The sequence below is a fragment of the Centruroides vittatus genome, unplaced genomic scaffold, assembly GCF_030686945.1.
Source record: "Centruroides vittatus isolate TY-2023 unplaced genomic scaffold, ASM3068694v2 contig_976, whole genome shotgun sequence".
NCBI classification, from domain to species: domain Eukaryota; kingdom Metazoa; phylum Arthropoda; class Arachnida; order Scorpiones; family Buthidae; genus Centruroides; species Centruroides vittatus.
The window spans coordinates 128,059-142,121 of record NW_027122649.1 but is presented as its reverse complement, the minus strand read 5'-3'; the positions used below and the strand labels follow the sequence as shown (position 1 = coordinate 142,121).

Sequence of the window (14,063 nt, the reverse complement as noted above, 5' to 3'; positions counted from 1 at the left end):
CGTATTTTTGCCTAATCTCTGTACAACCTCTACATGAACATATTATATGGAAGATCGAAATTTGCTCCTGACATAATTTGCATGTTTCTCTCCTGATCTTTATATAATTCTGATCCACTAATATATAAAAACTGTTTTGTCGGAGCTGCATATAAAATTTTTAATCATAAACGGTAAGTGAAAATTGATGTATTCGTTTGAAGGAGGATAGTTTAAGTTCTCCATATACCAAGGATGAAATTTTGAACTCTGTAATTTAATATTTCTTGATGGATAGAGTTGTTAAACAAACTTTCTATTAATGTACAGTTACCAAATTGACAGTCTTCTTCTGTGTTTCCAAATAAAATAGGAGAAATTCCGTATTTAGCCAACATTTGACTAAATTCAGTAAACCAATTGTTGACATAATTTTTCTTTGTTTCTGTTAGACTTTTCAGATTATTTAATATGGTCTTAATCCAAGGGTTATCACTGGTAATCAGTCTTTTATAAAATTTTTGTATTCTTAATACCAAATAGGGCTCCAATTGTAGTCTGTTTGTGTCATGACGTATGGCATATCCAGGGACTGCTCTGTCTAATCCATATATTTTCCTTATATATTGTAATTGTATTATTTCAAAACGAGTAATCCATTCAATTCCCCATATTGGAAATGCATAACATATTGAGTTCATCACTATTGCCGAAAAAAGTTGCATTTGTTTTTGAATTGAACTAATTTTTATTTTGACCAATAGATATATAAGGTTATTGATTAGTTTATTAGCTTTATTTCTAATAATTTTAAAGTGGGGGAAGCTTAAAATATATATTTAAGTATTAAGGATAAAATATAGAACATAATGTATATTTTGAAATAAAACACATTATTTATGTAATGAAATTATTTAAAATAAATTTGAAAATGTATTACGATTTTTAATAAAAAAAAATAATTCTTACTTTTAACAATATTATACATTCAAGACTCCTCATAAAACTAAAATTATAATATATTTTAAATGAAATATATTATTCAATATATAAGAATATTTAAATGTATTATATAAATGGATAAATATATATAAAATATACACATTTAACATATACTACAGTATATGTATATTGACAGAAACGATGAGTGAAGACAATTGAATTGAATAGAGAGAGACAAATCAAATATTTTCCAAAACACAAATGAAATAAGTAAATATTTAAATTAATGCATTACATTAAATTGCAAAATGTAGAATTTCAATACTAAAATTCAATATATTAGTTTTATTTATTATATATTCTAATATTATTATTTAATTTTTATTGAAGTGATTCTATGTTTAAAAGATATCAAGTTTTATATTCATGATAACAAGGTACTTTTATAATCAAATTAATATTGTTAGATTTAATTAGTACACGAGTATATAAAATTTAATAAGTATATATTATGCATATATTATCACAATAGAAAAAAAAATATATAAATATTTTGCCACATTTAACTAATGTTAGAAATATAAATTTATAAAAATCTTTTATTTCCTTTGTGAATTATGTAAGCAGAGTTTAAAATCTGCTACTCATTAGTACCCCTCCCCATTAACGTCACATCTGCCATTGTCGACAATTTGGAGAACTGTGGGGTCACGAAGGGGAAGGAAGGCTTGGTCAGGGGATAGAAGAGAGAAAGGTCACCACCTTTCAGACTGGACATATGTGGAAGGGACGTTGAATTCATCCTGTGCTTGTGATCGCCTTTCTTTTTAGTTCAATTGTTGTATTATTAAAATTTGTAATATTATAAATGAATTAAAAAAGGATATTGAAAATAATATTTTTTTTCAAGTATTTTTTTGTGTGTGAATATTTTGATAAATTTAATTTATTTATCAATAGACTCGACTTTCTTCGATAGAAAAGTAAATTACATTGAATCAAAATTTCATAAAATGAACATGGAAACTACTTTTCGAAATTCTGAGAAAACATCATTTCCTGTCTTGAAGATTATATCTCGTTTCATTCTTGTTTTCTCCGGATGATAGCCATATAACTATTGTTCTTTCTATTCTAATTTCATTTCACTTCTAAAAAGTTAAATTCATGCAAAAATTGACTTTCACTCTTATCCAACTTTTATTATTTTCTTTAAGAAGTAATCGTAAAATATATTCGAATAAACTTTTGAATAATAAAAGAATGAGATCGAAAAATAAAAATATTCTAATATTGCAAATAAAGATCTGTTTGAGTATTGTTTTTTTTAATCAAATATTTTAAAACATTATCGAATTATTTAAAAAAAGTAATAAATCCTACACTAATTTTAATTTTAATGTTTTTTTTAATTAAATAAGTAAACATAAATATATTATTATAATTAAACATTTCAATTCAGTTCTTGGTTTGTTATGGTTACTTTCGATATTTTATTTATAATTTAATATAAATAATAAATAATAAAATAGAATATGTATCAAACATTAAAAATCCATTTAATAATGACATATAATGATTAATAAAGTTAGTAAGCACGTATAAATGTAGTAATAGACACGAATAAGGTTAAACTAAACGACAGCTGAAAAAATGAGTTATATTAATCTACATATTGTTCACTTATTATATACAAAGTGCATTCTTAATAATCCGGCTTCTCAGTTATGTGGCATAACCTCAATTATATTTGTCTTTCATTCACTTTTTTTTTTAAAATACATACAATAAACTTGTAACATTAAAGAGAGAAATCACTTCATTCATTCCCTTTAAGCGTGTATATTCTCAGTAATCTGGCATTATCGTTAATCAAGGCATTTTAGTTTACCATTATTTAAGCTTTTTCCATATTAACAGTCTATTAACTGTATAGCTTGCATAAAAATTTCAAAATGAAAGACTGTATTTAATTAATTAAAATATACAGTATTATAAATGCATCGCTGTATTTAATTTTCAATTAAAAAAGTTTGCGATATATTTTAAATGATTGCGTGTTAAACTTCATGATTTGGCCTACTTGTTTTTTGTTATTTACCATAAACTTTATGTATCTTTCTTTTACATTCAACAATTCATGAAGACCATTCCCTTTTATGTTTCCTTATTTATTTTATATATTCGAACATTAAGAAATATAATCAGGAAGAAAATACTTACATCACGATGATCGTTTCTTCTAATAGTTAATGCGTTTATGATTGTTTATTCTATATTTAAATTTATATATTTACAGAAAAATGCTAAATGTAATTAAAATATTCTTTAATTACTTTATTAATTATATATAATTTACGGAATAATAATAATAATTATTTATTTCAATCACATTAGGAAAAAAGTCATACGACAATAGATTTTCTCCCCCTAATTAACATTAAATCACAAATAAAATACATAAAGATAACAAAAGCAATGATTGACGAATAAATTAAAATACAATTAAAAAGAATATAATATAAAATAGAATAAAAAAAAAAAATTAGGTGTATTATATTTAGTTCTCTATAATGTAAATCGTTGTCTATTCTTCTTTTATATGCTTCTATTATATATATATTATATAATGTAAAATATACGAATGTTATATATAATTATTATATTTTTAAATCGGTAGCGAAAACAGTCTAAAAATCTGCGTGTTTATAAAATGGCGTGCAATCTGTAATCTTTTTTTTTTTATCTGAAACTAAACTATAAGTTCCGAACAATAATTTCATAATGGCGTATCTTTAAACATGCGAAAAACAACTCATACATTTGTATTAAGAATTTAAACTGGAAGATAATTATCAATTACTCATTATTAATATTTTAATTTAATTTCTATTTTCTTTAGAAAGCAGAGAATGTGGAATTGGTGGAGATATGCGTTTGCTTTCGTCATTGTGGCTGTCTTTTGTCAAGTGCCTATGTTTTGTTCAGCACAAAGTCCTACGTCAGTATAAATATTTAACTATATTAATTTATTTAATTTAAATTATCAAACAGGACCTATTAATTAATATATATATAATTAATTTACAGGTTTATCAATAAGACAGACAAAGAAATTTTAGATTATATTGTAAATGCAGAGGGATACGATCATAGGATTAGACCGTATAGTAAGTTATTAAGATAATACGTAATTGAAGACAAGTATTGATAATGAAATAAGGCAGTGAGATGCCTTGTAATATTTTAAATTAAAAATTAAAAATGTAAATAATTCCAGAAGGAAGTATAAATTTTAATAAAAGTTTATCTGAATAGAATTCTTAATAGAATTTTAATAAATACATAACAGTATATGTGAACATTATATTGTGAGAAGAGAAATAATTTATAAATAAAATTTACTAAACAGTAGACGAAGAGACGAAAAAAAGATGAATTATTTATAAGTTAATTTCTATATAAACTTTGCTTCTACGATATAAAAAATGTATAAAATGGAAGAAGCTTCCTCACTAAATTTAAATATTTCATCCAATATTATTTTTATAAGCGTTATATTGTTAAGTTGTATGTAGCATATAAGATCTCATCTAATATTATTATAGTATTTACTACGATATTTACTATTTATCTTTTATATGTGCTATATTAAAAATCTTCTGTATACATTGAAAAATCCTAAATTTCAATTTTGAGGTATTTTTAGTATAAAAACAGTATATTTTGATTGTTTTTTTTTTCAGATCACACGCTAGTAAACGTGACAGTAATGCTGCTATCGCTATCTTCACCAGACGAGTCCAGTTTAGTAAGTATTGCATTACTTACTTGTTTTTATAGTGAATTTATTGAGACTGCCAGTCATTTGGAGAATGAAGTTTCCAGTTAGTGTCCAGCTGCGGTATAAATAAATAGATACAAAAGCTTTTCACTAAAGTTTATTTTATCTTGTTTTCTCAGAAAAATATTTTCAATATATAAACAGTTTATAAGATCTTAAATATATGAAATATTCCCTAATTTTTTCATTAAATAATTTTAAAATAAAGTTTATAATGTTTATCAGGTTAATACTTGTTTGGTCATTACAATTCATATTATAAGTATAGCAGTGTATTTATTTGAATTTTTAAAATAATTTTTATTAAAAAGTGAAGAAATAATTTAATTAAAATATAATTTTTTTTAATAAATTAAATCAAATAATACATCATTTACTCGAAATTGTATATCAAATTTGACGTTGATTGATTGCACTTTTGTTATCGTTTTCTTCGAAGTGTATTGTCTAGAGGCTATAACCAGTAAATAAACAGAAATTAGTAAAATAAGAGTTCAAACTAATGTACTATGTTGTATGAATTCTAAATGCATGTATCTTGTAAATCTTGCACGTAAATTATTTATTTAATGAATACTTTCGAAGGGAATATTTAAATAATAAATTGCTTGCTTGCTTATTCTTTATGACGTTGATATCGTTAAAATTCTAAAGCGCTTTTATTTACTAAAAATTATTATATTAAGCGGAATTATCTGTTAAGAATATTGCTCATTTTTAGTACATATTTGAAACTAATCGTAATAAATAATATTAGATGATGAATATTTATGTTAATTAAATGGTGTTATTTGAAAATTAATTTTTATAATGAGAATTAACGTATCAATATAAATACATAGATATTTATATATTAAATATAATAATAATAAATTATTTAAAACTAGCTCTAATAGTATTTAATGTATCAAAAAGTTGTAGTTATTTATTTAATGCCAAATATTACGTGTGCAATAAGTTACTACACAATTAGGAAAATTTAAGGGTAAATATTCCAGATTTTGGCCTATAGTGTCGCGCTTTAGGTCTTGATAAATGTATATTAGGTCATGCTTTGATATATTATTCAAAATTTAATACTAAGATTCTAGCTTTTGTAATAGGAATTTTATATAAAAGGTCGCGCAAATTTAAGCCATTTGAATACTTTCAATATTGAAATGGCCTAAATTTATGTACAAAGGAAAATTCGTCATAATTATAAATGTATGAAATAAAAAGTTTTAAAAAATAAACAGAGTTAATGCTAGAAATACTCAAGAAAATATTATTTATAAATTGTAATGTGCGATGTTCACTGTAAAGAATAGAAATTTAAATATTGGTAATGATTTAACTATTTAAATGACAATTTTAAACTTAAAATAGTAAGTTATTATAATGAATCATCGATTTTCTTTGAATTTAAAAGAGAAAAATAGTCTTTAATTATAGTCATTTTGTTATCCGTTTGCATGTTTTATCACTCCACCCAAATTCATTTTTAATCTAATTTTTTAAGTATCATCATCAACTGGAATGATTCGAAACATTCGATAATGTTCAAAGTTTAAAATTTTCATAAAAATCTTTTAAGAAAAATTTAAAAGCTTTTTAATTGCATTAAGAGATGGCGACACGTACCAATAACAATTATTATTCAAACTTAAAACGAAAAAAAATTTCAAAAAAATATATAATTTATTTTTTTAAATAAAATTAATTAATTAATAAAAAAAATTTAAGTTTTAAGGTTATAAAATAAATAACTTAAAATAAACCTAATTATTCGTATATATTAGTGTTGCCATCTATTGATAAAAAGATAAATCATTTTTGACGAGCTTGTTTATTTTTTAAAATTATTATTAAATTTGTGTATAATTTAAAAAAACCGATAATTATAATTGTTAAAAACAAATATATATATATATATTTTAATAAATTTAAATTATAGAAGTACGAAGTGGAGTTTTTACTCCATCTTTATTGGACTGATTATCGCTTAGAATTCGATGATGGAGGTTCTCATCAATATCTAAACGCTTTAATGCATGTACAGAAAATCTGGTTGCCCGACACGTATTTCATTAAGCATGGAGAATTCAAGACTCCTCAACCGGATCACATGGCTCTGAAGTTGTTCAGAAACGGAACCGTCGTTTATATAATGAGGTAGGATCAATATGTTTAGCAAACTCATTGAATCTCTGTGCAAAACAGCTGTTAATAAAGAAAATAAGAAGCACTTCCATTTTTTTCTTTTAATATTAAATTTTCCTAAAGTCGAATCCCTTTCATACATTCAATGTGTTTTGTTAATGGTTTATTATTTACTTAAAAACCTATATTTTATACAAACATAAAAAAAAAATATTTTAAAATATTCTTGAATAAACGGATGATAAAGGTATAATTGTAAATCATTTATTCTTTAACTAAAGAAACAAAATAAAACTAATTTTACATTTGAAAATTTTCACTTATTAATTTAATTTTTAGAATAAAAAAAAATTACAAATAGGATTGAATTATCATCATAAAAATTTAAATTTATATCATAGAAAGGCTTAAATGTTATCTAATTCAGTTGGGCCACCCTTTATACATATTCTAAATGCTAATTAATTAAATATCTTTTTACTTTTTAAATTATATTACGTTTAATTGTTTTAGTTTATATTAATTTATTTACAGGCGATATATGGTGCTGAACTGTCAGGGAAACTTAGAAATATTTCCATTCGATAATCCAAAGTGTCCTTTTGCTATAGAAAGTGGTACGTTTTTTCATCTAAATATATTTTTTTAATATTAATTTAATATTATTGTATTAACTAAAAATGGCCAAATTTATAGTCAGTTTTAATAATCAAAGATAAAAGAAAACGTGCTATTAAAGTTTAAAATATAAAAATTTATTTTAGCTCTGTCATATTAAATTGCTGTCATTTTATTTTTATATACTTAAAATATTATAAAAATAGGAATGCCTAATATAATATACATTGTGTAATTCTATTCTTTACGCGTTAAAAGAACTGTCTATTGCAATAAAATGTTTATAAAGTGAGTTTTTAAAGACAAAACACTATTTTCTTTCAAGATTCAGCATTATAAATTATATAAAGTATACATATCTATATTAAATAAGCTATATATACAGTATATAATGTATATTTCATATATCACTGTCGTATTTTAATATATATATATATATATACGACCGTGTATATATAATGTATCGTATATTATATATTTCCATATATTTTTGATACAGTAATATGACTCAAGAAAATAATTTATATATTTTGTTGACATGGCAATAAGAATGTCAATACAATTTCACAGAGAAATAATTGTATGATTGCATGAGAAAAGCCTCATAAGATCTGGAGTTGGCATTATGCGCCTCAGGTCTTATTTTATTACCTTTGTATTTTAAAATAACGCTTTGAATAATAGAGAAGCTGAAAATTTAAAATAATATTTAGTAAAGTAGAAGGAAATGGCCAAGGCTAATTTTAATTTTAATTATTTTAAGTACGCTTAGATGTATTCAATACTAATAAATGTTTTTGTGTTCTTGTTTAATTTGTCACGAGTTTTGAGGATTATAAACACGCAAAAATAAAATAAAATAGGACTCAAACATGATAATATGCTTCAATAGAATTATAAGCTTATACTATACTTTTATGTGCTTATTATTGTTAAATGCTCAAGTTTACTGGAATAAAATAAAATATAAGGATCTACATCTTTATTCCTAGTTAATTTAGATGCTTTTTTCGTCAGGGACAATTCAGATTGTCTAAAGGACAAAGACTTGTATTGAACGAAGCTAATTCAGCAAATTCTTTACATTGTAATTTGCAATCGCTTACGTTATTTCCAGTATTCTATTGTTTCCAAATTCGAGAACACAATTAGGCTGACAGAAATATTTTTAAGTATTTATTCCGCGATATTTCACGTAACAAAATTTAAAATTCTGACTATAAGCTTGCTAATAAATTTTCATTTCCTTTATTTTGTGGCAATTTCATTAGAATTTGACAAACGAATTTCTTGAGAAATTATTTTAAAAGTTATTATCGCATATTTATAAAATAGGAAATCAAATTATAAAAATAAGTATTTTAGATAATAAAATAGTTATAATTTATTAAGATTTTTAGAATATCGTGAAAATGCTGAGTTTTGAAAGAAAGCTACTAAAATGTTATTGTAATTAAGAATCCTTGATCAAAATATATTTCATATCTATCTACAAAAGAAATTAATATTTATTTAGATTTCTAAGATTTATACTTTATCATAAAATGCAGTACTCGTTTGATTTCTTCCTTTGAAGTTTCGCATGAAGTTTCGGAACTAGAATTAAAATGGAACGAGAATGCTTCCTTTGTTAGTACGAAAGCACTTCGATCGCATAATGCATACCTTGTAAAAAATGATACTGGAATATGCGACAAACAACATACGTGGAGAGGTAATTCTTTTTATATTTATTATATTTATTCTAACTTAATCGAGTTATTTAAATAGCACTTATCATAGAAGATGATGAAGTGAAAATAAAGCTTTTTTTTAATCACAAATAAATAAGAATAATGTCTGAAAAGAATATTTCAAATTTATTCTTTTAGGTAATTATAGCTGTTTACGGGTGCTTTTAGTTTTCACAAGAGATAAATCCTTTTACTTCAGTACTGTCTTTGTGCCTGGCATAGTTTTAGTGACAAGTTCTTTTATTAGTTTTTGGCTCGACGTTAATGCAGTGCCTGCACGAGTCATGATTGGTGTTACGACCATGTTGAACTTTTGCACTACAACGAACAGCTTTCGCTCTACTCTTCCTGTTGTGTCCAATCTTACAGCCATGAACCTCTGGGATGGTGTCTGTATGTTCTTTATCTATGCCTCCATGTTAGAGTTTATTATTGCAAACTATTTACATAGAAAACTACCAAAAGGATCCCGGCCCTCTTCCAGTACTCATCAAACCGATATGCTAAGGCCTACAGCAACTCTGTCGCAAGTAGGAAGATGGTGTGGCAATATAGACGTAAATATAAAAATTAAATACGAAATTATAAATATTTAATATCAATTTCTAATGTATTTATTTTATTTTAGACCAGCAATCAAAAGAACACATCAGACAGCAATGATATGAGCAGTTCTATGGCAAGAGAAAGAGGAACTGAAGGAGTAGAGGGTAGAGCAGGACCTTCGTTGTCAGTGTTTTCCTGGTTAAAGCGTCCACAACTTCTTATCCAGAATCCACCTTCGTCCCAGAGGATTTCTAAGAACATCGACAATGTGTCGAGAGCAGTCTTTCCTATTCTCTTTGGGCTTTTCGTCTTTGGTTTTTTCTTAGCTTACGCCTGTATTGAACCAAGACGACCGGAGAACTGGAATCTTAGTTCTGAAACTGTAGAATAAGTTACCAAAAATATCTTTTGGTTGAAATGGGCAGAACGCATCAATCTGTGTTTAGTAGAATGTTAAGAACGATAATTATTTTGCATCTAAGGAGCATCTTGGAACCCATAAGAGTTACTGAAGAACAAGATCGAGTATGTATGGGTGCACATTGCAAATATCATCATTTATTTACTTGCTGTAAATACACAAACAGTTTTTCTAAGAGAAATATTAAGAAGATAGCTTCTCGAGGAAAACGTTTGTGTTATTTTCATATTTTTGAATTTCTTCATACACATCAATAAGTGCACATAACAGAATAAAGACTTCACCAATTTATCTCATAATTTCCTTATATATTTCTACATTATATGCATATGAATTTACAATATTAATTTCTATCTTGTTTTCAAGTAGTGATCATTTAAACAGAAATCTATTCTATAGCCTGACATAGCAAAATATTATAAAAAATCAACTCATTATATCATTATCCCTTTATTTATAAGATATTATCGATAGATTGAATTCGATGTTTGTTGTGTTTGAAAAAAGAGTTTTGTTTTCTTTAATATCATAGAATTTTTAAATTAATATTTGGATAAATTTCCCGATAAAGGGTAATAATTTAAATACTGGATTACGTTGTATATTATAGTTTTTATTTTCAGTTATTGTTAATTGTTGAGCAAGATTTTGTATAAAATTTATAAGGATTTATATTGAAACAATCTTGTGTACTCATTATCACTACACAGTACTTGTATTATGTTCTATGTATGATTTTCATCAATTCATCTTCTTGTAACTACTTTTATTATCTAAACCTTTTCAAGTTACTGGTTAAAAATTCTGTTTCACCTTGCTTTAAAGTCTAGAATTAAAGAAAGAAGGATTTAGAAATTATATAGATAAAGTCGAATTTAATATAGAAGCAGAAAATTTTATATTTTTCTCATAGTCATTATATTAAAAAAAATTTAAATTATTTCAAATTAAAATTTTTAGAATAGGGAAACAAATATTAAAAAACTGGCCTATAAATTTCACTTTTCTACCAAATATAGTTAACACGAACACGAAAAAGATGAACATATCTATGTATTTCTTTACCTTAAATTATAGTAGATTTTTATAATTAGACGAAATTCTTATAGACATAATGTCCACTAATGGTCCAGCTAGAGAAAAAAATTAAATAATAATTTTTTAGTCTTAAATTTAAAAAAAAAACCACTCTCATAAGTAATATTACTGCAATTGCAGATTTTTCCAAGTGAGATATTCTTCTATAAAACAAAACCATGAATGTAAGGTTACCATCCAAAAACTGTCCGTTTGAATTGCTTGAGTGTCCTGGAAGTGTTTACACTATTCACAGTTGCTAACATAAACTATGTTTGCATTTCGTGACCGATAATTTGTCACGCAAAAATTCTGTGCAAGTTTCATGTGATAAAATAAAAAATAATATTTAAATAATCAATGTTTCGCTATACAAGTATCACATGATTTAAATATAGATGTTTATCAGAGATTATTAAAAGAATGTTGGAAAAAAAACATATTTAAATGTTCGATTGTACAGAATATTTTGCGAGGAAAATTTGGAAGATATAATACAACGTTCTATTTTCAACGGCAACAGACTCCAATGTACAGTATTTTTAAAAATAGACAATAAACAATTTATTCACGTTGTTGTTTTAGTTTTTATTCTCATTTACTAATTAAACATGTTTAAAATAAAGTTTAATTAAAAATATATTTTTACTGTGATACGTTGGAAACATGCATGTTAATGCATAGCATTCAAATTTAAATAATTGTGGCGCTATTTGAGAGATAAGAAAATGTTTTATTACTTAAAAAATTATTTATTTATTTTTAATTAATTATATTAATGCTAAAATATATCAAAAACTGCTTATTTTTAAATATAATATGCTATTTTATTCTGAATTATTAAAAAACAATATATATTAATGTATTGATAAAACTAATTTTTTATTTAGTATGCTGTTTATAACCAGAACACAGGAACAGTTTTAGAAATATTCATTCGCAGAATATGGAAAAATATATTTTTAATGTTTTTTTCTTTTTCTTTACTTATCACCTCTTGTTACATGTGGCAAAATGCCGAAAATTCGAAGAGTTTATCATCAAATTTTTACTAAATTTTTAATAATGGTAAACAAAACCTAAAAATTTATTATTCTTTATTAAAAAAAAGTATTAAAAATTCAGTAGAAGACAAGAATGAATATGGAATTTTTCATTGCTATATCATCAATATTTCATTTAAGATTTGATCCTATTAAAATCATTGACAGCAAATCACTCTGAATGCATGAATAAAGGCATTCAATTTAAAAAAAAAAGCTTTTTTTAATAAAGTTTATTAACTTACGTTAATGAATATTTCAAAATATAAATTACATATGTAAATGTGTGTTTTTGTAAGTAAAATATACTCCAATCTTATTAATTAATGTATTAATTAATGAAAAACAAAGAATATGTAGGATATAAAAAATAACACTTTACCTTCTCTCTTATCATTATAAAAGTCATCAATTGCTTCGAAATAATTTTAATATTAAGTGTTTAAAAAGACCACAATAATTAAAATATTTAGTAAAATTATTGACATTTAAATACGCAAATTATCATATAAAAATTATAATTTGAATTTGATTTTTATGCGAATTTCTAATTTTTTAAAGAAGATATTAATTTGTTTTGTTTTGTTTTTTTGAGAATCAAAATGTTTTAAAAATTTTAAATTCTTTACCTAAAAAATTATTTTCTAGATATAAATATTTTTACATAACGAATATATAAAATGTTTTGAAAACTTTTTATTGGTTTAAAAAATAGTTTTATAAGTTTTTAGAGAACTTTTAAACTCTTTTTTTTTAACGTTACATCATACTATTTTTTCATTTATAGTAGACTGTCGATTTTGTTTATTTATCAATTAAGTAACAAAACTAGTAGAAAAGAATGTAATAACTTATAATTTATAAATAATATATCATGTTATCGAAGAATTTAGAATATATCTTAACTGAAATCTCGGATTTAATCGGTGGCGTATTCTGGATTTTAGAGTATGGGTGATGCTCGAGATTCGGGGGGAGACTAAGCCATGAGCCTTCTGAGAATGTTACTCAAATCACTTTAGAATTACTTTAGTTACCAAATCTTACCTAATTGAAGTCATGCGATATGCGTTATTATGTTTATTTTTAAGTACATGTACCGGTAAGAAAATTGACTACTTTGTTATCAATGAGGTTCTGCAGCGCCATAAATACCCCCTGGATACGCTCCGTAATTTAATCACATTCGTTGTGTAAAAAATATTATATAACTATAACTCTAACGAATCTAATGCATTCGATAAATAAAACACATTTTTTAAAAAAAAATCTCGAATTATTGTGACATTGTCATAATACCGTGCTGCAATTTTCAATCATATTTTAATTTTAAAAAATCACGTAACTTCCGGTCTAGACCGGAAGTTCGTATATAGCTAATTGGGGCCACCGGCCCATAAACTTTCCATATATTTCTCTATTTTTGTCTATCTAACTCCATTCTCGAGATTAAGGAAGTACGGACGAACAACAGTGGTAATCTATTGGGCTGCAATTTTCAAATTGCAGCCCAATAATAGCTTTATTATACGAAATTAGGATAATAATGTTGAGTATAATTTTCTCAATATTACATTTTTAAAATGCTTTTTACAAGTAAATTAATCAAATTTTAAAGTTCAATATAGTGGATGAAAAAAATCAGGAAAAATAAAATAAAAAATATTATATAATTTTTGTTATATTTAATGATTAAAATAACAATTAAAAATCATTAT

General features: G+C 24.4%; 1 protein-coding gene across 2 annotated transcripts in view; it reads left to right on the top strand.

The window, feature by feature from the left end:
* The window catches only part of LOC136985752 (glutamate-gated chloride channel-like), a 169,687-nt gene extending 157,810 nt beyond the window's left edge, over positions 1-11,877 (top strand). For both annotated transcript variants that reach the window (XM_067283099.1, XM_067283100.1), the window contains exons 3-10: positions 3,824-3,922; positions 4,012-4,091; positions 4,668-4,732; positions 6,702-6,919; positions 7,442-7,524; positions 9,102-9,239; positions 9,397-9,815; positions 9,887-11,877. In XM_067283099.1, the coding sequence (XP_067139200.1) occupies positions 3,834-3,922; positions 4,012-4,091; positions 4,668-4,732; positions 6,702-6,919; positions 7,442-7,524; positions 9,102-9,239; positions 9,397-9,815; positions 9,887-10,195 (1,401 nt within the window). In that variant the 5' untranslated portion in view covers positions 3,824-3,833 and the 3' untranslated portion in view covers positions 10,196-11,877. The remainder of the gene's footprint in view (positions 1-3,823; positions 3,923-4,011; positions 4,092-4,667; positions 4,733-6,701; positions 6,920-7,441; positions 7,525-9,101; positions 9,240-9,396; positions 9,816-9,886) is intronic.
* The last annotated feature ends 2,186 nt before the right edge of the window (positions 11,878-14,063 follow it).